This window comes from Zonotrichia leucophrys, chromosome 18 (genome assembly GCF_028769735.1).
Source record: "Zonotrichia leucophrys gambelii isolate GWCS_2022_RI chromosome 18, RI_Zleu_2.0, whole genome shotgun sequence".
Taxonomy (NCBI): domain Eukaryota; kingdom Metazoa; phylum Chordata; class Aves; order Passeriformes; family Passerellidae; genus Zonotrichia; species Zonotrichia leucophrys.
This window is the reverse complement of record NC_088187.1, coordinates 3,125,864-3,151,970: the sequence shown is the minus strand read 5'-3', so window position 1 is coordinate 3,151,970 and position 26,107 is coordinate 3,125,864. Positions and strand designations below refer to the sequence as shown.

Sequence of the window (26,107 nt, the reverse complement as noted above, 5' to 3'; positions counted from 1 at the left end):
TTAGAGGATGAAAGTGCCACCTCTCCAATGGCACTGGACAAACCAACAGTCCAGGAAATTTCTCCTCTTCTAGAAAAGAATGTAAAACAATAATTGTTTATATAAAAGTGCGTGAGAAAGCTCATTACAGGAATGTAAACACCAGAAGGCTTAGAAGAACTTAGAAGTTCTAAGCCAAAAAGCCAAAAGAGAACCTTCCATGGGGCCTCAGTCCATACATTTGTGGACAAGCTGAAAGCAAGGGTGACATTATGCTGTGCTGTAATATGTAAAAATCGGGGTGAAAATGTGGGTTTCTGTTTCCTTTGGCCTCATCTCCCAACCTCCTGGAGGAGAGGAATGAGGTCCCAGGAGGGCATTTCCAGAGCAGGCAGCCCATGGACACAGGCAGAGCTCTCTCTGAGCACCCAGCCAGTGTTTGAGAGCACGGGCTGGGGACCCCCGAGGCCGAGCAGGTCCCTGTGTGCCCTGGGCAGGTGGCCGAGGACGAGGTGAGCGATAACAGCGCCGAGTGCGTGGTGTGCCTGTCGGACGTGCGGGACACGCTGATCCTGCCCTGCCGCCACCTCTGCCTGTGCAACACCTGCGCCGACACCCTGCGCTACCAGGCCAACAACTGCCCCATCTGCAGGCTGCGTGAGGGGGGAGAGGGCTGGGGGCGGGCTGGGGAATGGGCTGGGGTCTGGGGAATGGGCTGGGGTCTCTGGGAATGGGTTGGGATCTGGGGAATGGGCTGGGGTCTGGGGAGTGGGCTGGGATGGGGGGAATGGGCTGGGGTCTGGGGAACAGGCTGAGGTCAGGGGAGTGGGCTGGGATGTGGGGAATGGGCTGGGATCTGGGGAAACAGGCTGGCAGCACTGGGAATGGGTTGGGATCTCTGGGAATGGGCTGGGGTCTGGGGAATGGTCTGGGATCTGGGGAATGGGGTGGGATCTCTGGGAACGGGCTGGGGTCTGGGGAATGGGCTGGGATCCGGGGAATGGGCTGGGATCTGGGGAATGGGGTGGGGTCTGGGGAATGGGGTGGAATCTGAGGAAACAGGCTGGCAGCACTGGGAATGGGCTGGCAGCGCTGGGAATAATGGGCTGGGATCTCTGGGAATGGGCTGGGATCTCTGGGAACGGGCTGGGATCTTTGGGAATGGGCTGGCAGCTCTGGGAACAGGCTGGGATCTCTGGGAATGGGCTGGGATCTCTGGGAACGGGCTGGGATCTAAGAGAATGGGCTGGCAGCTCTGGGAATGGGTTGAGATCTCTGGGAATGGGCTGGGATGATCTGGGAAATGGGCTGGCATCTGAATGGTTAGATCTCTGGGAATGGGCTGGGATCTCAGGATGGCTGGGATCAGGAAATGGGCTGGCAGCTCTGGGAATGGGTTGAGATCTCTGGGAATGGACTGGGATCTCTAGGAATGGGCTGGGATCTAGGGGAACGGGCTGGCAGCACTGGGAATGCGCTGGTGTCTCTAGGAATAGGCTGGCATCTTTGGGAATGGGCTGGCATCTAGGGGAACGGGTTGGTATCTCTAGGAATGGGCTGGCATCTTCTGGGAACGGGCTGGCATCTCCCACCTTTGAGCTCTGCAGTCCCTCTAGTCCCACTGGGGATGCCCCTCTTGGGAAACAGGGTGTCATTTTTCACAGAATTCACAGAATCACTGGGCTGGAAGAGATCTTCAAGATCATTGAGTCCAACCCAGCCCCAACACCTCAACTAAACCCTGGCACCCAGTGCCACATCCAGGCTTTGTTAAACACACCCAGGGATGGGGACTCCACCACCTCCCCAGGCAGCCATTCCAGAATTTTATCAACCTTTCTGTGGAAGGCTCTTTCCCAATATCCAGCCTGTATTTCCCTTGGCGCAGCTTGAGGCTGTGTGCTCTGGTTCTGTCAGGAGAAAGAGCCCAGCCCCAGCTGAGCACAGGCACCTTTCAGGAGCTGTGAGAGTGATGGGGACAGCCCTGAGTCTCCTTTTCTCCAGGCTGAGCACCCCCAGCTCCCTCAGGGCTTCCTCACAGGGTTTGTGTTCCCAGCCCCTCTCCAGCCTTGTTGCCTTCTCTGGACATGCTCAAGCATCTCAATGTCCTTCCCAAACTGCTGGAGGTGCTGCCCAACCAGTGCTCTGGGAATGAGCTGGCATCTCCCACCCTTGAGCTCTTCAGCCCCGCTGGGGATGCCCCTCTTGGGAAACAGGGTGTCATTTTTTGACAGGTCTCCTTCCAACGCTTGATTTTCACCCCTCCCTTTTTTCCCTGCTGCCCCAGCTTTCCGAGCCCTGCTTCAAATCCGAGCCATGAGGAAGAAGCTGGGCCCGCTCTCGCCCACCAGCTTCAACCCCATCATCGCCGCGCAGAGCTCGGACTCCGAGGAGCACTCGGTCAGTGCCTGGCTGAAGGTGGGACCCTGGCCTCTCCCACCAGGGTGGGGAGGTTTGGGGATCCGTGTGTCTCTGAAGAATAGGGTTTGTTTATTTATTTATTGCAAATTTGTCTTGCAAAAAAATGCAGAGTTGATATTACAAAAAAAAAAAAAAAAGAAAAAAGATTTTTGGCTGGGTATCCATTCCCTAGGTTTGAGCTTCTTCCTGGGGCATTTTGATCCCACTGAGAGTGGGGTGATCAGCAAAATGGCCCAGGGAGGATCATCACATCCTCACCCCATGATCCTCTGTGGGAATGTTCCTCACTCGGAGTCACCAAATGTGGTGCTGTTCACAGGGGTCCCAGGATGAGGGAATAGATGAGAATCTTGACTCCATGTTTCAGAAGGCTGATTTATTATTTTATGATATATATTATATTTAAAGAAAATGATATATTAAAACTATACTAAAAGACTAGAAGAAAGGAATTCATCAGAAGGCTTGCAAGGAATAGAAAGGAATGGAATGAAATTTTGTGACTGACCAGAGAGTCTGAGACAGCTGGACTGCCGTAGACATATTTTTGTGAAAATCCTTTCTTAGGATTTTTTTCCCTTCTGAGAAGCTGAAGCCTCAGAAACAAAATGTAAACAATGGTTATCTGCTGCTGTGGAATGCATCAGGTAAATTTTTGATTGACCCATCTTTGGATGTTTATAATTAATGGCCAATCAAGGCCGAGCTATCTCGGACAGAGTCCGAGAGAACTGCCTTTTGTTATCATTCTTCTCTATTCTATTCTTAGCTAGCCTTCTGAGAGGAAACCTTTCCTTCTATTCTTTAGTATAGTTATAATGTAATATATATATCATAAAATAATAAATCAAGCCTTCTGAAACATGGAGTCAACATTCTCATCTCTTCCCTCATCCAAGAATCCCTGTGACCACTGTGACACTGGACTGTGATTGGCCATTATTACAAACAACCACATGAGACCAGTCACAGATCCACCTGTTGCATTCCACAGCAGCAGATAATCATTGTTTACATCCCGTTTCTGAGGCTTCTCATCTTCTCGGGAGAAAAGATCCCAGCAAAAGGATTTTTCCTAACCTATGTCCTGACCATGCTCCCCGCAGTCCTCGGAGCACATCCCGCCGGGTTACGAGGTGGTTTCCCTGCTGGAGGCCCTCAATGGGCCCCTGACGCCGTCGCCGGCCGCGCTGCCCCTGCGGGCCCTGGGGGACCCCCCCGGCGTGGGGACCCTGCCCTCGTACGGCAGCGAGGGCCCCCTGCCCGCCCTGAGGGCCCTGGCACCCCTGGAGCGCCTGCCCGACTGCGGCCCCGGGGGGCTCAAGCTCAAGAGGAGCATCTCCAAGTGAGTGCTGGGGTGGGTGTGGGAGGCTGGGGGTGCTCAGGGGGGCTGGGGGATGTGGGCAGGGGTGAAACCCTCTGCTTTGCCCCTCTGGCCAGGTCCATCTCACAGAATTCCTCCATCCTGCCCGAAGAGGAGGATGAGAAGTCGTGCACTGAGTCAGAGCTGAGGGTGGCCAGGAGGAGATCCCCAGCCCGGCATGAGGAGGTGAGCATGTTACAGTGGTGACAAGGGTCTTCAGGGTGAGAGAGAGGCGAGAATGTTGACCTCATGTTCAGAAGGCTTAATTTATTATTTTGTTATATATATTACATTATGACTATACTAAAAAGAACAGAGAGAGAAAGGTTCTCAGAAAGCTAGCTAAGCTAAGAAGAGAAAAGGAATGAATAACAACGGGCTGTATCTCAGCAGAGAGTGAGACCCAGCTCTGCTGTGAGTGGTCAGTAAATCTAAACATCTACTCCAGACCAATCACAGACCAACCTGTTGCATTCCACGGCAGCAGGTAACCATTGTTTGCATTTTGTCGCTTACATTTTGTTGCTGAGGCCACAGCTTCTCAGAAGGGAGAAAAATCCTAAAGAAAGGATTTTTCACAAAAGATGTCTGTGACATGAGCACTGTCCAAAATCAGTACAACTCCTTACTGGTAGTAAGGAATTGAGGCACTGGAGAAGCAGCAGATTAGGGGGAGGCTTGGGACCAGAGAAACTGGTTGGGGTTGCCCCTTCTGGCTCTTCCTCCATGAGAATGCCTGGAGGAGATGAGCCATCCATGCTGAATATCCCCCATCCCAAGCTTCCCATGGGCTTCTCTTCCAGGAATGTGGTGCAACCCCAGAGAGTGAAAACCTCACCCTGTCATCATCAGGAGCCATCGACCAGTCCTCGTGCACTGGGACACCCCTGTCCTCCACCATCTCGTCCCCAGAAGGTACAGCATGGAGGGGTGCTGGCAGGGCAGGAGGGTGCCATGGTGATCTCAGGACTGCCACACTGTGGGGGGATGCAAAGAGGGGTGGCATGGCCCTTCTTACCCTGCCATGGACATTGGATGGAGCCCCAGGGTGTCACCTCTGCTTTGTCACCTGTACACCTGGAGATGGGAATCACAGGGGCACTGATTATGCCTGGTTTGTCACCCTGTGGACACAGAAATGGGGGGCTGTGAGCCCTGGGGACCTGCTGCTGGCAGCTTTGCACCCATCACATCTCCGTGGCGTGCAGCCAGTCCTTCCTCTGCACCCCACTCCTCCTCATTAGCCCCTGTTCCATTAGTGGGTGCTGTGCCATGACTCCCACCCGTGGGTGGGGGTTCCAGCAGCCCCCTCAGCCCCTGCTCTCCCCCAGAGCCCGTGAGCAGCAGCCTGGCTCAGTCCGTCATGTCCATGGCCTCCTCCCAGAGCCAGCACTCCCAGCTCAGCACCGACACCGTGTCCTCCATGTCTGGCTCCTACATCGCCCCTGGCACGGAGGAGGAAGAGGAGGAGGAGGAGGAAGAGGAGGGGGACATGCTCCCCTCGCCCGCGGCTGCGAGCGCCACAGCCTCTGATGGAGAGGTGGGGACTGGGGGTGGTTGGTGGAGCCCAGCTTGGAGAGCTCCCCCATGGGATCTAACTCCCCCTCCAAAACCACTGGCACCAGATTTTCTTACTCTTTTCCTTCCATCTTTCCCACCTTCCTCCTACAGTCAACACCTGTGGAGTCCCCAGATGATCTGAACTTTGTCAGCATCTCTGCCGAGGAGCGCGATGCTGAGGTAACCAGAGCCATCCCCCAGGGGACTGGGAGCTGTCACCTGGCACCGTGGGGGGATCCCAGTGGTGCCCAGAGCTGGGAGCTGTGGGGGGATCCCAGCTGTGCTCATACTGGGAGTTCTGGTGTCACTTGGAACTGTGGGGAGATCCCAGCTGTGCCCACACTGGGAGCTGTGGTGTCACCCTGCACCATGGGGGGATCCCAGCTGTGGTGTCACCTGGCACTATGAATGATCCCAGCTGTGCCCATAAAGGGGGAAGCTGGGCAGTGGCCCCCTGTCCCCCCAGGGCTGGACTGGGGAATGTGCTGCCCACACATCCATGTCCCTGTGGGCTGCCCTGGGGATGGATGGGGCAATGGGGCTGTGCCCTACCAGTCCTGGTCCATGGAACCCCCAGGGCCAGGGATGTTCCCCCAGAGGGACTGGGAACAGCCCCTGGCACAGCCCTGGGCTAACACTCCCTGTTGCCTCTCCCTGTGCCACAGGGCAACGATGTGCTGGAGGACGAGGACGCCTCTCCCACACAGGAAGACGGTAAAAGGCCCTGGGTCGTTGTTGTCCCCTCACTGTCACTGTCAGTGGGAGGTGCTGTGCTGTCCCCAGCTCCCCACTGCCATCAGGGAGAGCCCTGGGGACCCTGGGCTCAGAGGAACATCTGTCACAGCAGGGACACCCACGGGGGCTGAGCACAGGGGGTGGGGGAGCCAGGCAGCCACGGGGACCAGAGAGCTCAGGGTGGGACATGGAGCAGCCATGACTGGTTTTTCCATGGAGCAGGACCCAGTGGTTTTTCCAAGGAGCCAAATGGGAAAGAGGCTTCTCTCTCTCTGTGTGTGTTTTTCCCCTTGCCAAGGTCTTTTCTCAGATCTCAAACTCTCCCCTGTAGAAATCAGTGTCTGGGCTGATTCCCATAGGAAGGGGCTGCAGAGCTGTTCCCTCTGGGATGCTTTCCTCACTTTGGCCTGTCCTCAATGTGCTTTTGCAAGTCAACACATGCACATTGAGGGCTCCTCTCGCCTCTTCCTTTGAGCTCAGGCAGCCAAGGAAAGAGGGAAAGAGGTGGTTACCTCCATGCCATTGGCCACCAACCGCCCTGGATTGCTTTTGGGCAACAGGGAGGCCCACAGTGTGCCCCCTCCCACATTTCCAAGTCTCCTTTTAGCAAAATTACAACAAAATTCTTTCCCCATCCAACCTGGATGCTCAGCCAAGCTGGAAAGCAGGAACACCCATGGATCACCCGTCCCCAAATCATGGCCTCTGACTGCAGAGAGGCTCGTGCTGATGGGGAGACTCAAGTATAACACATAGGAGCAACCAGGGGCTGTGGTGGATATCCATGGGCATCCCAGCAGCTCTGGGAGCAGGATGGCCTCTCTCTTAAAGACACAGTCCTGCAGCTGTTCTCAGCAGGGCTGCTGGCACATTTGGGAACATCCCTCCTGAGGTTCAGTCACCTGCATCTGATGGATGCAGGTAAGACCCTGGAGGCTGATCTCTTGGAGAAGCGATGCTAAGAGGCAGAGTTCCCTCCCTCATCCCCAAAAGCCTCCATCCCCCCTGCAAAAGCTTGGCTACGGCTTCTTTTGCCCCACGCATCCAGCTACTGCCTGTTGCTGGCATCCCCGCAGCTCTCACGGCGCCGCTGGTGCTGGAGAGGCTCCTGCAGGAGGTGATGGGTGCCACCACAGCCTGGCTGTGCCAGAGGGAAGGTCTGCCTGAGCCCTGGGCAGGTTCATGCTCATGCCCACATTGTTGCTGTCCCGCTGCGAGGGGAGGAGCAGCCGGGGCCGTGCCCAGGCCTTATTGTCCGCTCTCCACCCGCTGCCACCCCGATGCATCGTTCCTGTGTCATTTCTTTGTTTTGGAAGAGGCTGGGGAGGGGAGAGGAGGAGCCCCAGCAGTCCCAGCCCCAGTGCCAAAGGCGGCCGCGGCGGTAACTGCCTTAACTCCCTTCCAGGCCCGAGGACAGGCGCTTTCCTCGGTCTGAGCTGTGACAATAACAATGACATGGGCATCGCACACGTGAGAGCGCTGGACAATAAACTGTGCTCTGAGGCCTGCTTACCTGGTGAGTGGCCGTCTGCTGAACATGAACTTGGGGTGGGGGGGACAGTTCTGCTCTTCCCTGCATCCCCCCAGCCCTTTGCATCCATCCCTCCTCTCCCATCACCATCATTCCCACCATTCCTGCCAGGTTGTCCTCACTGCACCCCTCCAGCCGTCCCTCTGTGGGGCTGAGCACCAGCCATGTCACCCCCCATAGGTCAGGGTGGCCTGTCCAGACTGGGATGTCCCCAGGCAGCTGCAGGCTTGCTTTGCTGGGATTCTCTGTCCCTTGGCCATGGGGCTGCTGGCACCCCAGGAGGCACCAGTCCTCCTTAGGAAGGTGTTGTGTGGCACAGCTGCAGCCTGGTACAGGCTCGTGGTGGGCACAGCAGTGTTTTGTGCTGGGGTGTGATCCACAGTCCAGCTGTGCAGCCTCCCAAGTTCAGGGAGATGGGGTGTGTCCACCAGGTCATCTTTCTACAGAGCCCCAACATTCATCCATCTTTCCCATTTCTTCATGCTTTCTCCCCCACCCTCCTTCCACTTTTGTTTCCTCCCAGCCTCTCTCCATCCCTTTCTTTTCTTCCTTCCCCCCAGGCTCCTCCGTCTGTGTGAAAGTTCATGTTCGCTCTGTGCCAACACGGTTTCCTCCACCCACGCTTGTGCCCCTTCCCTGCCCAGAGTTGCCCAAAGGTGACAAATGTATTGAACACCCCAGTGGGCTGGGGACCCTGCCCAGCCCTGCAGGCTCCTCTTCCTCAGCCTGTGTGTGGGGAAACGAGCCAAAAAGCCAAACCAGAACCCTCCATGGGGCCTCGGTCAATACATTTGTGGACAAGCTGAAAGCAACTCTGCCCGTGCCTTGCCCCTTCAGCTGACTTTGTGGCAGGTCCCAGACCTGCAGCAGGTGCTGGAGAGCCAAGAGGGTGGGTGAAACCCACTGGAGGGAGGGGAAATCCTTTCTTTTCCTCTGCTCCTTTGGGAAAGCCTCCTCTCCTGCTGCCTTGCCTGTTCCTGGTGGTTTCTGTGCTGGAGAAACACGGCTGAGGCTCTTGGGGAGGAACACACAAGCCCTGTGTCCTCTCCATCACCCTCTGTCAGCACTGGCTGAGTCCTGCTGGCCTGGGGGGGCTGGGGAGGGAGCTGGGGGTGTCCCAGCAGCCCCTCTGCTTTGCTGGAGGGCCTGGCAAAGCCACCCCTGACTGCATCCCCCTTGGTTGTGCTGGGGGGAGGATGAGGAAGGGGGAGCTTTGCAGCCCACATGGCTCCAGCACAGGGTCAAGTTCTTGCTCTGCTGTGAGGTGTGCACGGGGCTGGCATGCAGGAGCTGGTCCCTGGGCTGAGCCCAGCCAAGGATGCCCTCTCCATCCTTTGGCCACCACACCTGCCCATGTGTCCAGCAGCTGCAGCCCTCAGCACCAGCTGTGCTGCATGAGAGGGGTGATCCAGCCTTGGCCTTTGTGGGGAAAAGCAGAGGCTGAGGAGGTGCAGAGTGGGGCTTTGGGGCTCTCCATGGTCCCTGGGAATGGCAGACACGGTGTTCTCCATCCCTTTTCACTCCCTGTAGGATACAAGGCATTTTTTCCACATAATAATGGACAGTGATCATTGTTTTCTGAATTTCTTTTTGAGCTGTTGTACCAGTTTGTGTAGATCACTGTCCCCAGTTTTTAATAATCCATTCCAGTAGGTGTTGTAGACAAAATGTCCTATTACACATCTAACATACATTTTGGTGCAGTTTTTGGTAGGAATAGCTGAAATCACAGCCTGCTCTATAGGTGAAGTTACAAATACATGGATTCAAGTGGTTACAAAGTTGTATCTTTGTGTCACCCACTGTTAAATTGTCACAAGGGAGTCTTAGACACACACATCCCCTTATCCTATGGACTGGGATGGATTCAGGGTCATTGTCAGGAGACATTTCCAAATGATAGACACAGTTCTATGTCCAAACACACAGCTTAGGCTCTCAGAATATTACTTTCACATATAAACCCGTTATTCTGTCTCCACACAACAATCTACGTGTGTGTGACTGTTTTTAAAAGCCCATGCTCAGTGTTCCAATGGATCTAATCCCATTCCTACCACCAGGATTTGGTGCTTGGTACATACAGAAGCACTCTGTGTTGCTAAGGCAAACACTGTGACCTTACTAGTGATGGGAACATAAGAAAATTTGATTGAACAGCACCAGAATTTAAATGCCTTTTCAAATTTCAACGAATAAAAGTCCCTTTTCCCATTCAGTGGTTATCCCAGAACTGCAGGAGTGTAACCACAACTGAGCTGGAATACAGCTGAGTGCTGAGGACACTGCTTTGTGCAATTTCCAGACCACCAGCCAGTTGGTCATTAGCATTTGGATATTTTTGATATTTGAAGCTGATCAGAGCAGATAGGGAAGAACTTAAGGGTTGATCTATAGTGTTCAAATAATTAATGGTTGCACCCAATTGATCAGTCAGAGTTTCAAGACTGATACTGTTCAACACTCCTATTCCAGTTCCCAATATATCAGTTATATGTGTGAGATAACAGCCTCTGGTTTAGGCAGGAAAATCACCCAGCAGAGGAGGTACCTGTAAAAGATGAATATTTTGGTCTGATAGCAGGAACATTGGTCTGCATCTCTTTAAGGACTAGGGTTAAACAATATTTGTAGTTGCTCAACCAATTTGACCTTGAAATGTTCAGAGTTGATTTTATAGGTTTTGGAGCATTTGTGGAGGTTTTGCTGGGCACCCTTAAACTCTCTAGAGTACAGTCAGCTTCTATATCATATGGAGTTAAGACCAGTATTGTGTTTTTAAATTTACAGTCCTTTAGGCTCATGGTGAGACAGCCTGGGGGTGTTCCATGTTTTGTGGTTTTGTTTTGGCTGTGTCATTCATAAAATCTCTCAGGGCTTGTACCCAGTCCATGAGAGCCCCACTCAGTGATTGTAGGGAAGGCAGCTGCATCCTGGCCCTTGAGACCTGTGGTGTTCAGAGTCTACATCTCCAAGTCCATCAAGTCTCTTGGACAATCTCCAAGCTGGTGGCATTTGATAATGATGTTTTTGTCCTCTCTGTAATGGATGGAGGCGCAGGACGTGGTTCCTCAAGGCTTCTTTTGAAATCTCTGCAGATTTCAATCTGGTGGGAAAGAGCTTTGTGAGGAGGCAAAAGTCCCCATCCCAGGGATTTTAGGACATGAGGTTTAAAACCTCCAGATCCATGTCCTTGTGTGGATCCTGCAGAGCAGGAGCTGCAGGGGCTGTCCCCAGGGTTCAGAGCATCCCCTGGCTGCAGCCTCTGCCACAGGCAGGGTGGAAAAACAGCTTTGGAAAGAGAAACTGGGGAAAGACATCTGCCAGAGAGGCTGGCACTGAGGTGGGGGAGCTGCTGTAGAGAACCTGAAATCCCCTGAGGGCTCCTCAGATGCTCTGAGCTGTGAGCAGTGGGCTGGGCCAGCCAGTTGGGTTTCAGCAGGATGGATTTGGGTTTCACCAGGATGGATTTGGGAGCTGGGTTTCACTAGGATGGATTTGGGAGCTGAGTTTCACCAGGATGGATTTGGGAGCTGGGTTTCACTAGGATGGATTTGGGTTTCACCAGGATGGATTTGGGAGCTGGGTTTCACCAGGATGGATTTGGGTTTCACCAGGATGGATTTGGGAGCTGGGTTTCACCAGGATGGATTTGGGAGCTGGGTTTCACCAGGATGGATTTGGGTTTCACCAGGATGGATTTGGGAGCTGGGTTTCACCAGGATGGATTTGGGTCTCACCAGGATGGATTTGGGTTTCACCAGGATGGATTTGGGAGCTGGGTTTCACCAGGATGGATTTGGATGGATTTTGGTCTGCCCAGGGCAGCTCTGGCAGCTGCTGGCAGCAGGGGAGGCCCCTCCAGCAGCACAAGGGGCAGGGGGTGGGTGGGCACAGGGCTGACACCCTGCTCCAGGGCCAGCCCATGTCCTGCTGCCCCAGCCCTGCTCCTGTCAGGGGTGCACAGAGCACAGCTGGGTCTCTGCACTGGAGCACTGCAGTGACTTAGGCCATATCAAGCCCTTAATGGGATTTCCGTGTGCATGTGCGTGTGGTCCTGTTTAATTATCCATTCCCTCGGGGATCTGCAGATTTAACGTGCCTCGCTCTCCAGCCTGAGCTCGCCGTGAAAAGCCACTCGAAATGGCAGCTGTCACCTCCCATAAATCAGCAGGCAGCAGGATTTTGTTGCTCCCTCTCTGAGAAAGCCTCAGCCCTCGGCCTTGGCATGGCCTCACACAGTCCCTCAGCTCAGAGCTGCCCTGGGCACAGGGTTTAACCTCGCTGGAGGGTGCAGCCAAGCTGCCTTAGGGGTGCACCCCCTTCCTAAGGGCACCACGCAGCCTCTGATGGGTTTGGTGGTGGGACACAAGCCACGGGCCGAGCTCTGCCATGCCCCTGCCCCAGCTGGAGGGTGCTGCCTGCCCTGGCAGCCTGCAGCCTGAGAGGAGGCATGGGGGGACCCAGCTGCTCCCCCACCACAAGCATGTCACCCCTCGGTTCCCTTGGCACCAAACCCCGGGGGGCTCCAGCATGGGGACCCTCACCCCGTGCCTGGTGGCAGCTCCTGCCCCCTCCCGGAGCCGTTCACAGGGGATGAGATGCCCAGGCCCCGCTGCTACCCCGTGTGCTGCTCGTGTGCATGTCCCCGTGTCCCCTCGCCGTGTCCCCGCCGCTCCCGCCTTCACCTTGTGCCTTCTGGTCTCTCCTGCCACGCAGCCGCCGTGCCGGACTCCTGCCCCATTAACATTGAGGAATAGGTGAGACCATGAGACCCCAGGGCTGCATCTGCCCCGTGCCCTGTCCCCCGGGGGGTTGGCACTGCGTTGTCACCATTGCTGGTGGCCCCCTCACTGCCCAGGCCAGGGGACATCCCTTGGTGCCTGACCTGCAGCCCCACAGGGCACCTGCATGTGGCCTCTCACTGGGCATGGGTGGCCCCTTCATTTGGGTTATTTAAACCCAGTGATGGTTGTGCTGTTCTTCCCTTTGGCCCTCAGCATTCCTGAGAAATTGGGGTTTTTAGGGGCTCCCCAGCCTGGAGAGGTAAGTGCAGGCCCACCCCAGTCAGAACTCAACAGGGGCTGGGGAGGTGGGCGTCACTTTGGGACAATAAATCACACTCCCATGGAAAACCGAGCCCAGTGCACCAGCGGGCTTTGGGAGCCCCTAACCCCCTGTTTCTCCCCCCAGGCCCAGAGGCAGCCAACAACAACGTGGGGCTGCAGCAGCCCCGGCCCCGCTGCCCCCCTGGCCCCCCGGACCCGGCAGCGCCCGCCCTGCCCGTGTGAGGGCCCAGCCTGGGGGGCACGGAGCCCCCTGCCCACCCAGAGGGACCCCGGTGTCCGGGCACCCTGGGCATCGTCACCGCCACCCCTCGGCTGTACCAGGACTGATTTGCAAAAGAAAAGACGGTAACCTCGACTTCTCTGCGGGGGCTGAAAGCCATGTTACCTTGGAGCCCCCCACTGGCACCTTCCCTTTCTCCAGCCCCAACAGGGATGGGCTGGGGTCCCTTCCTGCGCCCTTCTCCATCATCTTACACCCCCAGGCTCCTCTCCTCCAAAGTGTGGAGCAGATGGGACAGGGTCACCTCACCAAGGGGTTCTGGGATGTGGGTGGATGGGGACAATGGGAGGACGCTGTTCAGGGCCGTGGGTTCTAGGATGTGTTGGGATTGGCATCCTTGGTGCATGAGCTGCTGACTTCCATGGGGGGCTGTCTCCCCCCAGGTTTGCTGGCCCATGCCCCTGCCCTGCCATGAGCTGTCCCCATGCCATGGGATGTCCCCATTCATGCACTGGCAGTAACTCTGCCCCCACAGCTGCCCCTCGCTCTGCTCTCCTCCTGAGCAGCACCTGGGCTCCTGGGCCTGGCCCCAGGGGTGGGCAGGAGGCCTGGTACTGCCCCCAGCCCATCACCAGCCCCTGGGCATTGACAATTTATCCTCTGTCTTCCAGCCTGCTGTGAGCTCAGGGCTCTGGGCTGCGCCCTCTCTCTGGAACAAGTGCCAAAAGTGTCACCCCATGCCCCCCGTCCTGCCCTCCCCATAACACGTTGTAGCAGGGGGTGGATGAGGCTGTGGGGGCTGCCCCCATCTCCATCCCCATCCCTCTGGCCAGCACTGGGCTGGCAGCATAAGTGGATTTACTCCAAGGGCAGACACACAGGGATAGTAAAGCAGGAGGGACAAAGCCACAGACCTTGGGGGGCTGCTGGGGCCACTGGCAGAGGCCAGGCTCCGCTCCAGAGAGCATCAGGGACAGGCAGGAATCACTTGGAGCAGCATCAGACCCTGCACCCCAATCTAGCAGGCTCTGGAGCTGTTTGGGGCAGCCCAGGGTGGGAGCTGAGCCTCCCTTTCCCCCCTGGTTTTGTCACATGGCCGTGGCAGCAAAGGCCACCTCCTCCTGCTCTTTGCAGGACAGGCTGCATTTCAGAGCCACCTTAGCACAGAGATGTTCCTGCACTGAAGCAGGGTCCCTGGAGGGGTGGAAGCAGGTTCCCAGTGCCATCCCCACGGCAGAGAAATTGTGCTGATGATGACTGTGGCTCCTTGAGAGGGATGAAGCCCTTTTGGGGGCTGGGGGTGTTTTCTCTGCCTTGCTCTGTGTGGGTCCTGCCAGAGGTGGGTTTGGAGCCAACCATCCTGCTGCTTTCTCCTCTGGGCTGGCTGTGTCTCCTCTGAGCTCAACAGCTCCCAAATTCCCCCTGGGAACGCAGGGCTGGGTGTTTGGTCTCCAAAACGCCATCCTGTGGCATGCCAGGTGGGAGCTGCAAACACAGGGAGGGCTCAAGTGGTGGGGACAAGCCCTGTGCCCCTTTTGGGGACATGCTGGGTGTCCCAGCCCTAAGGAGCAGCACACAGGAGCAGCTTTGGAGGTTCACCATCATGCTGAGCTGAGAAATCCTCGGCAGCCATCTCTTCCCTAAGCCTCCAGCATGGGCAGGGGAGAGAACATCGGGCTGCTGCTTCTCATCTAGCAAAGCCCAACCTTCCTGGTGGCTCCAGAGGGGACAAGGACAGCTGGCCTGGCACCCTGGCACAGGCAGCAGAGCAAGGAGGGCTTGGGAGAGGCCGGGAGGGTTTTCTGGCTCCTCTGAGCGGTGTCCCTAGGGCTGCAGCAGCCAGACAGACAAACAGACAGACAGACAGCACGGGGTGGCTGCAGGAGCGATGCAGAGGAGCCGGGAGGATGCTGCGGCCGGGCTGTGAGCAGGGAATCATCCTCTGGGTGGCACAGGAGAGACGGGATTTGGGCACGGGCGGCAGCAGCGCCGTCCTCGGCCGCCCAGGAGGGGTTTGGGCAGGCAGGAGCTGCCAGGGGTGGAGGGTGACAGCCCCTCGTTCCAGCGACACACCTGTCAGGGATTTAAGGAAGGAAACCAGACTGCTGCTTATGATTTTGCTTTGAGCATGTTTTGGATTTTAAGAGTATGTTTAATAAAGGGTATCTTATGTCGACAAAGTGTCCAGAGTGATTTTGTGGGGTCAGGGTGAGGGCAGTCAGGGTTTGGGGGATTTGGTGAGTAAAAACCCTTTTTGGCTGGGAGCACCCACTCACCTGTCACCCAGGTAACTCCTCCAAAGCAGCCCAGCTGATCCAAACGTCCTAAAACACTTCCCAACCTGCATTCCCAACTATCCTAAATCCTGCCAGGATGGAGAAAGGGCAAATGCAAACTAAACCTCTGCAGGAAGAGTCTGGCCTGGGGTAGAGGCATCTTCCTGCTGTGTGGTGTGGGTGGCTCTGTCACTGCTGCATGGATGAGGACACCCAGAGGGAACTTCTCCTGGGGGAGAAGAGGAGCAACAAAGAGCTGGGAGCTCATGCAAGAGAAATCCTCCAGTGGTGGGGAAGAAAATGTGTGCAGGGAGCTGAAGGCTGGAAGCTGAAGGCTGTAAGGGGGTTATAATTTGGGTTTAGTAGAAGGGGCTGATGATGGTGGGGGGAAGCAGCTTGGAGCTGAATCAAAGTCAAAATCAGAATCAATCAGATTGGAAAAGGCCTCTGAGATAATCGAGTCCCACCCATGACTGAAGCTGGGGGGAATGGGTTGCAGATGGTCAGATCCTTCAAAGAGATCCTTCTCTGGCCTCTGTTAAAGCTCTCAGAACAGCAGTTAGGGGGCAAGGATTTCTTAGAGAAGCCTGTGGCTGTAATTTTTAAAATTAAATGAAGGCAGAATCCATCCTTTATTTTTGGAGTCTGCCAGCCCCGCTTCTGCTTTGCCCTCACCACTGTGGGTGCATCAGGAGCAAGAAATAGGATGGGGGCACAGCTGGGAGGAAAAGGGGTGCCCCTGGAGGGGCAGGACACAGGTTTGCATGGAATCACATAGAAATGGTTTGGGTTGGAACACCCATCAAAGATCATCCAGCTCCAACCTCCCCACACCACAGGCAAGGACACCTTCCACCATCCTAGGCTGCTCCAAACCCCATCCAACCAGGCCCTGAACTATCCCATCCACAGCTTCTCTGAGCAACCTCTTCCACCACCCTCACAAGAATTTCTCCCTACAATCCAGCCTAAACCTACTCTCTTTTAGTTTGAAGCCTTTCCCCTTTTTCCTATCACCCTAAGTCCCTCTCCAGCCTTGTCACGGCTCCCTTCAGGTGCAGAAAAGCCACCATAAGACCATGCCAGAGCCTCCCCATCTCTCGGGGCTGGGCTCAGCCCTCTCCAGCCTTCTTAGAGCTCCCTTCAGGCGCGGAAAAGCCGCAATAAGGTCACCCCAGTCCCCCCTGATTTTCCCCATCCCTTCGGGCTCTCTCCAGCCTTGTCAGGGCTCCCTTCAGAGTGGAAAAGCCACGATAAGGCCACCCCAGAGCCTCCCCATCCCTTCGGGCTCTCTCCAGCCTTGTCAGGGCTCCCTTCAGAGTGGAAAAGCCTCGATAAGGTCACCCCAGAGCCTCCCCATCTCTTGGGGCTCTCTCCAGCCTTGTCAGGACTCCCTTCAGAGGCAACAGCCGAGAAAAGGCCACTCCAGAACCTCCCCATCTGTCGGGGCTGAGCTCAGTGCTCTGCAGCCTCCTCATGGCTCCCTTCAGAGGGAACAGCCGCGATAAGGTCACCCCAGAGCCTCCCCATCTCTTGGGGCTCTCTCCAGCCTTGTCAGGGCTCCCTTCAGAGGGAACAGTCCCGATAAGGCCACTCCAGAACCTCCCCATCTCTTTAGGCTCTCCCCAGCCTTGTCAGGGCTCCCTTCAGAGGGAACAGCCCCGATAAGGTCACCCCAGAGCCCCCCAGATCCTCCCCATCTCCCCGGCCCGGGCCGCGGGGTCCGGCGGCATCCCCGGGCCCCGCCCCCGTCCCTATGGCAACGCGCGGACCAATGGCGTGCCCGGAGGATGTTTACGGGGCGTGGCGTCGCCATGGCAACGCGCGAAGCCTCCCGGAGCCGCTACTTAACCCCGCACGGGGCGGCCGCGGCTCACGGCGGCTCGGCGGGCACGGCCCGGCCCGGGCACCCCGCAGACGGCCGGCACGGGCAGCCCCGGCACCCACCGGGCCTCTCTTTCTCCTTTTCTTCTCTTAGTCCCCCCTCTTTTTTTTTTTTTTTCTTTTTTTTTGGTATTTTTTGGTGGTTTTTTCCCCTCTCGTCTCCCGTTTTTCCAGAAGCTTCTTACTGTGTCGTGAACTTTGCCTGTCGGGAGGCGACACCGGCACCAGGACGGGGTAAGGAGGTGTGGAGAGGGCGGGAAGGGCAGCGCAGCGCGGCCGGAGCCGCCGTTTGGGGCGGGGGTGTGAGCGGGGGAGCGGCTCCGGGTGTGCGCCCTCCCGGCGCTCCCTCCTGGCCCAAACACTCGGGATTTTGGGTTAAAATTCACGTCCCCGACACAGGATTCGCCAAAGTCTGAAGCCGCCGGCTCGCTCTGACTGAGGGTGCGCTCGGGGTGGGACCCCACCAGCTCCCCCAGCCCACCCCTGAATTGTTCTGGGTACCACGGGAAGTAAAAGCAGAATTAGCATCAAACCGAGAGAGGTTGGCTGCAAGGGGGAAAACTTTCAAGTATTTTGTCCTGGTGAGGAATGCTGAGAGTCAGTCCTGTGAGTGCCATGTATCCAGAGATGTGTGTTCCCAAGAAACAACCTCACTTTGTGGGATGGCAGGGCTGGATTTTGGTTATTTGAGGGGCTTTCTGTTGGGTTTTTTAAAATTCTTTTTCAGCCTGCGCAGCAGGTCAGTGGGGGACACTGAGGTGTGGGAGTTTGAGGGTGTTTCCCCGAGGTTTAAGGGTGCTAAAGCCCCTTAGGGTCAGTGGGTGACACTGAGGTGTGGGAGTTTGAGGGAATTTCCCCGAGGTTTAAGGGTGCTAAAGCCCCTCAGGGCAGGTGTTGCAGGTCCCTGCACAGCACACCAGGGGTGGGTCTCACCCAGCAGCTCCAGGAGCACCCAGGGGTGGCCCTGCCTGGCTGTCAGAAGAGACTGCACCTTGGGGAGCCTCACCCCCGGCCCTGTTGTTATTGCAGGACCTGCCCCATCCCTTCCCTCGCGTTCCCGTGCAGCCTGGGAAGCACCGAGGGAGGCATGGCGTGGCCAGGCCAAGCACTGAAAGCTAAGGGCAAACTGAAGTGCGTGGAGGAAGACGTGGATGACAGCCTGCCCGACCTCATGTGGCTGAGGGACTTCACAGTGGCGCAGACTGGCCTGCCTCAGTTGTACTCCGGCTCGGACCCGCAGGACTGCTACACCATGAGTGAGAGCCTGTTCAGCCTGGTTGATTTCGAGTCTCCGTGCTCGCCCCTGGCCGCTGACCCGGCCTGCAAGGGCACTCGGCACACGCCCTGCACTCCCGTCTCCTCCTCCACCTCCTCCAGCTCGCAGCACGACCCGGCTGTGCCCCCTCATCTGGCCGGGGACATCGACTACAAGACCAACCCTCACGTCAAGCCCCCCTACTCATACGCCACCCTCATCTGCATGGCCATGGAAGCCAGCAATAAACCCAAAATCACCCTCTCTGCCATCTACAAGTGGATTACTGACAACTTCTGCTACTTCCGACACGCTGACCCCACCTGGCAGGTAGGGGATGAGGAGCCTCGGCCGCTCTCCCTGCAGGGCTGAGCTGGGCTTTCCACAGCTCCACCCTGCAAGACGAGATCCTGCAGGGGTCCCACTGGGAAAAGAGTGACAGCAGCCACCAGTGGGAAGGGCTGGAATGGGAAAGAACTTGGCTGGGCACAAATGCCACGGCCACAGGAGGGGCAGAGGGAAGGAGCCATGCTGGGGAGAGCCCAGGACTGTTCTGGGAGCAGGGAGGTGCTGGTTGAGCTCCTGGCACCTGAGACTCCTCTTGGCTTCATGGCAAAGACCTCTCAGTGCCTCCATTCCTGGAGTTCTCATGGGGCCCTGGGTCCCTCAGGGCTGAGCACACGTGGAGAAGGTGCCAGGTCCAGTGTCCCTGGGTGCTGAACACCAGGCATGGGGCAGGGATGGAGATGCCACTTGTTGGACAAGGTCCCACTGGGATATGCTGAAATGCTGCTGCTTTCTAAGCAGGGCAGAGCACGGAGCTCCTGGCCCCAAGGAGGCTCCATCACTGGGATGAGCTGGTGAGAGCTGCACAGGGAAGCCCAGGAGGGGTTAATTTGGGCTGCTGTCCCCAGTGGGGAGGGGACAGCCCCCAGGCTCACAAGCTTTGGGGACAGCTGAAGCCCAGGGGCTTTTCCCAGCCTCCTTGGCTCACTGCCCTCCTCTGTCACACGAGGAGACCTCTGGCACGTGAGGTTTTCTAGGACATGGCAGGGCTGGAGGGCCCTGGGGGGCTCATCCCTCCTCTGGAGTTATTCCCATCCCAAATCCACAGTGTGTCACTAATCCTGATGGCAGCGCCCATCCAAGCAGAGCTGGAGAACCCCACTGCAAAGCCCAGGCATTGCCCACCTTCTCTCCAGGCAGGTGGGTCTCCAGTGGCTCTTGAAGCCCATCATGGGGAAGGGAATCTTTCCTGGTCTCCCTCCAGGGCCATCCTGGTCCCCCTCTCACACTCCTATGAAAGTGATTTGGAAGCAGGAGCTGGGTGCCAACGAGTTGACTTTCTCCTGCACACTTCATGGCTGGGCATTCACAAGGTTTTTAATTAAATGTGTTCATTAAAAAAAGAAAGAAGGTTTTCAATCCCTCTCTGCAGAGATGCAGGGGGTACCCTGGACCGTTGCAGGCAGGAATGATAAATATGTTGACTGGCTGAGTAATAATTCAGCCTGGGCTGAGCGGAGTTTGGGATGGGGAGGAGAGATGGGCAGCAGAGAATTCAGCTTTCAAGTCTCTGAACCTTGTAAAATTTCATTACACAGTAAAATTGGAGTTACCACAGCCTGGATTGTGTGGGGGAATATCTGTGTTCTTCCTCCTTCTTTTTTTTTCTTCCCTTTTTTTAAAAATCTTTTGTTTCTTTTCACTTTTTTTCCTCCTTCCTTTCTTTTTTTTCCCTTTTCTTTCTTGTTGAGGCTGTGTTCTCATCCCCTATCCCGATTCCCGTACGTGAAGACAGCCTGGAAAGGTCATGCCACCCATAGTCTGGGGGGAGATGGATATATTCCTGTGGGAGCTGAGTGCTTTGGAGAGGAGCCAACAAACCCAAGGAGCTCCAGCCCAGAGGAGGGTTTTGTTGTGTGTGTGTGAGTGTGTGTGTGTGCATGTTTTTCAACAGCTCTAAGCAATTGAGCCTTGTTTTTCCTATTCGGCACTACGGATTATGGATGAATAAGCATAAAGATATCCAGGCAACATTAAAAAAAAAAAAACACCTCTACCATATCCAATCTCTTAGTACAGTCCTGGCTTTGTGGAGTCCAACACTGGGTTATTTGCCCAATAACTGAGTTTCCTTTCTGATTATTCACATCACTCCAGGCACATTCAGGGTTTCAGAACAGCTCGACGGGAGCAGAAACTCCTCCTTTTCTTCCCCCCATCCCCCCCCTTTTTTTTTTTTTCCCCTCAGCTTATTTGAGCAGTGGCTGATGAAGATGCAGTGATTTCACACCAAGCTTCCCTGGGCCAGGAGGCACCTCTGGGGACACGCAGGGTGGAACAGCCCACGTGTCTCTCCGTGTTCTCCCGTCTGATTTGTGCCAGCCTGGCTGGGGGAAGGCATGGTGCCTGTTTTGTCCACATATTTTCCTCTCAACACTAACAATAGGCACAGTTGAACTGGGGGATGCCAGCAGGGCCCTGATTGCCATCCCCCCACAGTGCTGCCATGTGTTGCCCCTTGTCAAGGGGCCATGGACACATGGGTGTGGAGACCCACCTCTTCCTCCCTGGCACAAAGGAGGATCCAACCTCCTCCAGCCCAGCTCCATGCCTAGAGCAATTCAAGCCAGTTTCTCCCAGTGCTCTGCATGATTCAAGGCCCCATGCCCCCAGTTTCCAGCCAAGGAGAGCTGTCCAGAAGCTTCCCATTGGTGGCAAGTCCTAGCTTGAACCCCCTTGGCTCCTGCTGGATGAGATGGGAGACAGGAAAACTGTTGAAGGCTCAGGGAGGAAAACTCAGGGTATTGAGGGACTTTATAGCCTTGGATGTCTGGATGTTGCCAGTTCTCCTTTGTTTTCCCAAAGGTCCTTGCTGACAACCTCCACTAGCCTCCCCACACAGGTAGGTCCCACAGCAGACAAGCATTCAGTCTTGGTTTCTTTCTCTTTTGGCTGCAGAACTCCATCAGGCACAACCTGTCCTTGAACAAGTCTTTCATCAAGGTGCCTCGAGAGAAGGATGAGCCGGGGAAAGGCGGATTTTGGAAGCTGGACCCCTACTATGCCAACCGGCTCAAGTACGGCAACTACAAGAAGCGCAGGATGTCCCCGGTGCAGATCCACCCGGCCTTCTCTGGGAGAGCCCAGACAGAGGCACGGCACGTTGGCAGCCCAGCCTCCTCCTCCTGCAGCTCCAACAGCCTCCTGGAGGCCAGCGTGGCATCGCAGCAGCTGCTCAAAGAGTTTGAGGAGAGCACCAGCAGCCAGAGCTGGAGCCCCGTGGGTACCAAGGTGGGGCAGAAGCGCAAGCAGCCCTCGCCCCTGCCCACGGCCAAGGCAGCCCGGCTGCCCAGCTCTGCCCTGATGACCCAGGAGGAGCAGACTGAGCTGGGCTCCCTCAAAGGTGTCTTTGACTGGGAGACTGTCTTTAACACCAACCTCAATGGAGACTTCTCCACGCTGGTGGATATGGAGCTCCCACCTTCCGTCAACCCCGTCACGTGCGACCTGGACTGGACAGGACAAGGGCAGCACGTGGAGTGTCCCCAGGGACAGGAACAAGTTGTCACTGAATCCAACCAGTACAGCCTGGACTTTAATGAAACCCTCATGGCCACCACTTTCTTGGAGCATCCCTGGGATGAAGGGGCAAATGATTACCTCTCCAATTTTGTCAACATCGACCAGGTGTTCGAAGACATCGATGCCTCTTTGCTGGCAGATGTCATCAACCTGAGCAGCCTGGCACACCTCTTGTAAGGCTTTGTAGGATGCTCTCCTCAAGCTGGGACTTAAAAGGGACAAGATTTCCTAGAGATGCCCACTTAGAGGTGACTTTTACCAGCTTCATTGTAAGGTTATTCCCAGAAACACCAGGGAAAAGAACCTACCACCCCAGGAACTGCCTGCTGTGTCTCCAAAGGACACCTCAGAAGTCTCTAGTTTTCTCAAGAGAAGAAAGTCAACACTACTTATTTTTTTACATTTTACTTTTAAAAAAGAAATGTGAATTATGATGGGTTCTTTTCCATCAGGGCTAAAATTACCTGCGAAATCCCATCTAAGACATGAGATTCCTGGTGGCTTAGGATTTGATAGACTAAAGTGCAATTTCCACACCTCTTTGTTTCTCTCTGTCTTTCCTTTTTCTGTCTCAGTGCAGTTGGTAAGTACAGTGTGATAATTAGCTGGTAAGAAAATACAGGTCCCTTCTGGATTCTCCAAGTTCAACATCCCAGCTGATTTGTGCCTAGGGAAGAAGAAAAGGTTTATAAACTCAGCAAGTGTGCCTCTTTAGATGATTTTATATAATCTATTATATATTATATATGCAAAGAAATCTATATTTTTTAGCACTAGAATTTCTTAAGGGGGGAGGGGAAGACTGGAAATGCAGTTTGAGAGTTGTTTTATATTTTCACTGTTTAAAGGTTTTGTGCTCACTGTTCTGTAAAACAAGACCACACAAGGGAGGACTCCTGCACCACCAGGTTTTGTGAAGAATCCAGGAACTGGCCCTGGCAGGAGAGGAGCAGCAGGGACGGGGATGCTCCCAAAACCAGCTTTTGTATTTTTTGTACCCAAACCCCTTGCTGCAGTTGCCAAAGGGTCTGGAGAACCATGGACCCTCTCTCTCACCCACTGACATAGCCCCCCTCTGCTTTTTTGGTCCAAGACTGTTGCTCTTCACTTCTCCAGCTCTTCCATCAGGCTCTGAGTGCAAGGAAAGCCCCATGGCTGGTCCTCAGCTGGTGGTGATGGAGCCACTGAACGCTCCCAGCTGGGGCTGAGGAGGAGAGAAATCCACACCCAGGCTCCATCCAGGAGCTCAGGCCAAAGACTCTGCATGCAACAGGGGACAGCAGTGGGAGTGAAGTCCCATCCAGCCAGGAGAGACCTTGGGATCCACACAAAGAGGAGCTTTGGTGTGCAGCAAGAGCGTGGTGGGGGTCAGTGCAAGGCAACTTGGAAATATTTCGGGAGCAGAGCCAAACTCTGCTGAAACTTGACTTGAAGCTCTCAAGAACCAGATTCTTTGCCTCTGCTTTGCTGTAGGCTGTGAGAGATAGAGCAGCCTTTAGGTAGGAGCAAGTAGAAGCTGGAATTTTAGTGGTGTGTCTTAGACTTGGCAAAAGAAATTGAAGATTGTATTTAGATTCTGTTTTGGTTGCAAAAGCACTTAGGAGGGGCTTTGGGGTCTGTGTAGTTGTTTGTATTGACAGTGTTTCTTTTTACTTGCTGTTTTTCTTCTGTTTTCCTGCTTTGGGGATTATGTTGGAGAACTACAGAGATACTTGTGCAATTTAACTTTTTTTCATGCAAAGTTATTTACAAATTTAAAAAATTAATAATAAAGAAAAAAAAATTGAGAAGAAAAAACCCCTTTTGCCTCCTTGTTTCCTTTCCCCAGCCCAGCCCTGTTTGTAAACCCAGTCCCAGCACACGGGAGCTCTCACTCACTCGCACAATTGTGCAAATTCCCTGTGGGGAAACTGAGGCACAAACCAACCTCATTGAGACAATGGTTACACACCACCTGTGTGTGACACAAGGTTGGCTGTGCCTGGTGTCCTGAGCCCTGGGAGCTGCTCCAACCCTGGGAATAACATTCCCTGGCCCTGCAGGGAGCTCCTGGGGCTGGCAGCTCCTTCTCCTTGTGCTGTGTCTCCACCTGGCCAGGTAGATGCTCCAGATGCTTCAGAGCCCTTATGGGTGCAGGGTGGGGAGAGGAGCTGCACAGAAGCTGCTCCAGCTTTGGGTGCACCTACTCCTGCATGTCCCAACCCTCTTGCCCTGAGGACACAGCCTCCTTCTCCTGGGGAGCACATGAGGAGCACCCCACCGGCTCCCCAAGGATCTGCTGGATCCCTCAGCACCAGGCACAGGACACAGCCCCCTTCTCCTGGTGAGAACATGAGGAGCACCCCAACAGCTCCCCAGGGATCTGCTGGATCCCCCCAGCAGCCAGAGCTGCCACAGCTGCTCCCAACCAAAGCCCAGCCCATCTCAACCCAAAATAAGGCCTGGGCTCAGGACAGACCCTTGCCTTGGTCTGTGTGTGCTTTGTGCTGGGAAGGCAGGATGCTGACCTTGGGAAAAGGTGGGGGAACAGCTTTGATGTGTCTGAGGAGGGGAATTTAGAGGCAGATCTGGGCTTTCCTTTCAGCTTTGGGGTATTGGGGGCCGTGAATACCAGAAGGCATTAAGGAATTCCTTGTCCTGGCTTCTCCTCTCAGCTTCTAGTTACAAGAGCTGCTCCCTTCTTCCCTCCCCAGTACTGGTGGCACTTCAGGGCTCCAAAAAGCTGGCACTTCCCTGTCCCTCAGAGCACTTCTACGCTTTGTTTTGCCAGGCACAAACACGTAGTACTGTTTGTAGTACTGTTTTCAAACCCCCTGCAAAAGAGAAGCCTCCAGTATCCCCACCCTGCCAGGGGACTTAAAAAAACAGCCTTGCCAGGAAAAAATATTCCAGCCTGCCCGAGCCAGCCGAGGGGTTTAAAGTGAGAAAGGGTGAATATAAAGGAGGCACCAGGCGAGGCCTGAAACAACCCCGTTTTGTTCAGCAGCTGAAAGCAACCAAACCGACTTGGACGTGAATTTTCCTTTCTTTGGGTGCGATAGCTCGGAGGGGGAGGTGTTTTTCCAGCAGGAGCCGGGGGTGCTCGGGGCGGTGGCATCGCCTGGCAGGGCCGCGGGCACAAAGCGCGGCTGTGCTCGGTGCCAGCAGCGAGGTCGGGACCCGGCACAGGGACCTGCCCGGGCTTGCCGGGGGCAGCGGGGCTGAGGCGGGGCTGGGGCCGCTCCAGCTCCGAGATCCGCCCGGCACAGGGCAGGGATGGGCTGGGGACTGTGGGGATGGATGGAGATGAGAGATCTCTGCAGCCAGGGCTGGAACTTGGGGTTCATTGCAAAGGGCCTGGGTGCAGGGCCCTGCTGGGAGCTGCCAGCCACAGCTCAGAGCAGGCCCAAAGGGGAAGAGAGAGAAGGCAAGAGCATGGTAAAGAGAGAATGAGAGAGTAAAAGAGAGGATCAGAGGGCAAGGTTCCTGCTACAATACAATAAATCATCTTCTGGTTGTGGAATTTGGGGTTCATTGCAAAGGGCCTGGGTGCAGGGCCCTGCTGGGAGCTGCCAGCCACAGCTCAGAGCAGGCCCGAGAGAAGAGAGGGGGAGAGAGGATGAGAGGGTGAGAGAGTAAAAGGGTAAGAGCATAAAAGGGTAAGAGAGTGAGGTTCTCCTTTCAATACAACAAATCTTCTTCTGTGCTGAATATTCTAATTCTCACGAACCAATCTAGTACAAGATACAAAGCCTATAGCATTTACATACAGACTATAAGAATCATTACATTACCATACCGGGTTACATTTTAAACCCTAAAAACTCCTCTTTGGACCCCTTCTGCCAAGCTGGCAGGGTCTGCTCCGACCTTGGACCTGTCTGCAAGCAGAGGGTGTTGTTTCATCAAAAGGGGATTACCTTCAGCTGGCCACACCATTGTTTTCCACTCGTTCAGTAACTGAGGTATCTCAAACCTTGCTTTCATTTCAGTCTTGCTTATAGTTTCTATATTCTCAAAATCTTTTACCAGGCAATCATATTTATAAGGCTTTCATGTTTCATCTTCCCCAACAGGGGACCCCGAGCTGGGAGTGTCCCCCTGCTGCAAGCAATGAACCAGAACGCTCCAGAGCTGGCTGCATTTTGGGGCATCCACCAGCACCCAGCAAAGGGGGTCTGGGAAGAACCCAGCTCCAAAAACTCTCTGCAAGCTCAGCTTGTGTCCTAGTGAAGTCCTTCCCCAGC

The 26,107-nt window shown here is 55.3% G+C and overlaps 2 protein-coding genes across 6 annotated transcripts in view; both read left to right on the top strand.

The window, feature by feature from the left end:
* RNF157 (ring finger protein 157) overlaps positions 1–15,058 on the top strand; it is a 29,409-nt gene extending 14,351 nt beyond the window's left edge. Inside the window, exons 10-21 of one of the 5 annotated variants that reach the window (XM_064728811.1) lie at positions 477–636; positions 2,267–2,379; positions 3,507–3,745; positions 3,841–3,949; positions 4,567–4,678; positions 5,095–5,303; positions 5,435–5,503; positions 5,989–6,037; positions 7,464–7,574; positions 8,150–8,245; positions 12,309–12,349; positions 12,783–15,058. In XM_064728811.1, the coding sequence (XP_064584881.1) occupies positions 477–636; positions 2,267–2,379; positions 3,507–3,745; positions 3,841–3,949; positions 4,567–4,678; positions 5,095–5,303; positions 5,435–5,503; positions 5,989–6,037; positions 7,464–7,574; positions 8,150–8,245; positions 12,309–12,349 (1,308 nt within the window). In that variant the 3' untranslated portion in view covers positions 12,783–15,058. Of the gene's footprint in view, positions 1–476; positions 637–2,266; positions 2,380–3,506; positions 3,746–3,840; positions 3,950–4,566; positions 4,679–5,094; positions 5,304–5,434; positions 5,504–5,988; positions 6,038–7,463; positions 7,575–8,149; positions 8,246–12,308; positions 12,350–12,782 lie in introns of those variants that run through there. The other 4 variants (XM_064728812.1, XM_064728810.1, XM_064728809.1 and 1 more) reach the window with 4 other exon arrangements.
* Positions 15,059–17,182: 2,124 nt separating this feature from the next.
* FOXJ1 (forkhead box J1) lies at positions 17,183–23,586 on the top strand. Its single transcript, XM_064728754.1, has 3 exons — positions 17,183–17,272; positions 18,068–18,623; positions 21,258–23,586. Exons 2-3 carry the CDS (start codon positions 18,126–18,128, stop codon positions 22,056–22,058), a joined length of 1,299 nt encoding a protein of 432 aa, XP_064584824.1. The 5' UTR covers positions 17,183–17,272; positions 18,068–18,125; the 3' UTR covers positions 22,059–23,586.
* The last annotated feature ends 2,521 nt before the right edge of the window (positions 23,587–26,107 follow it).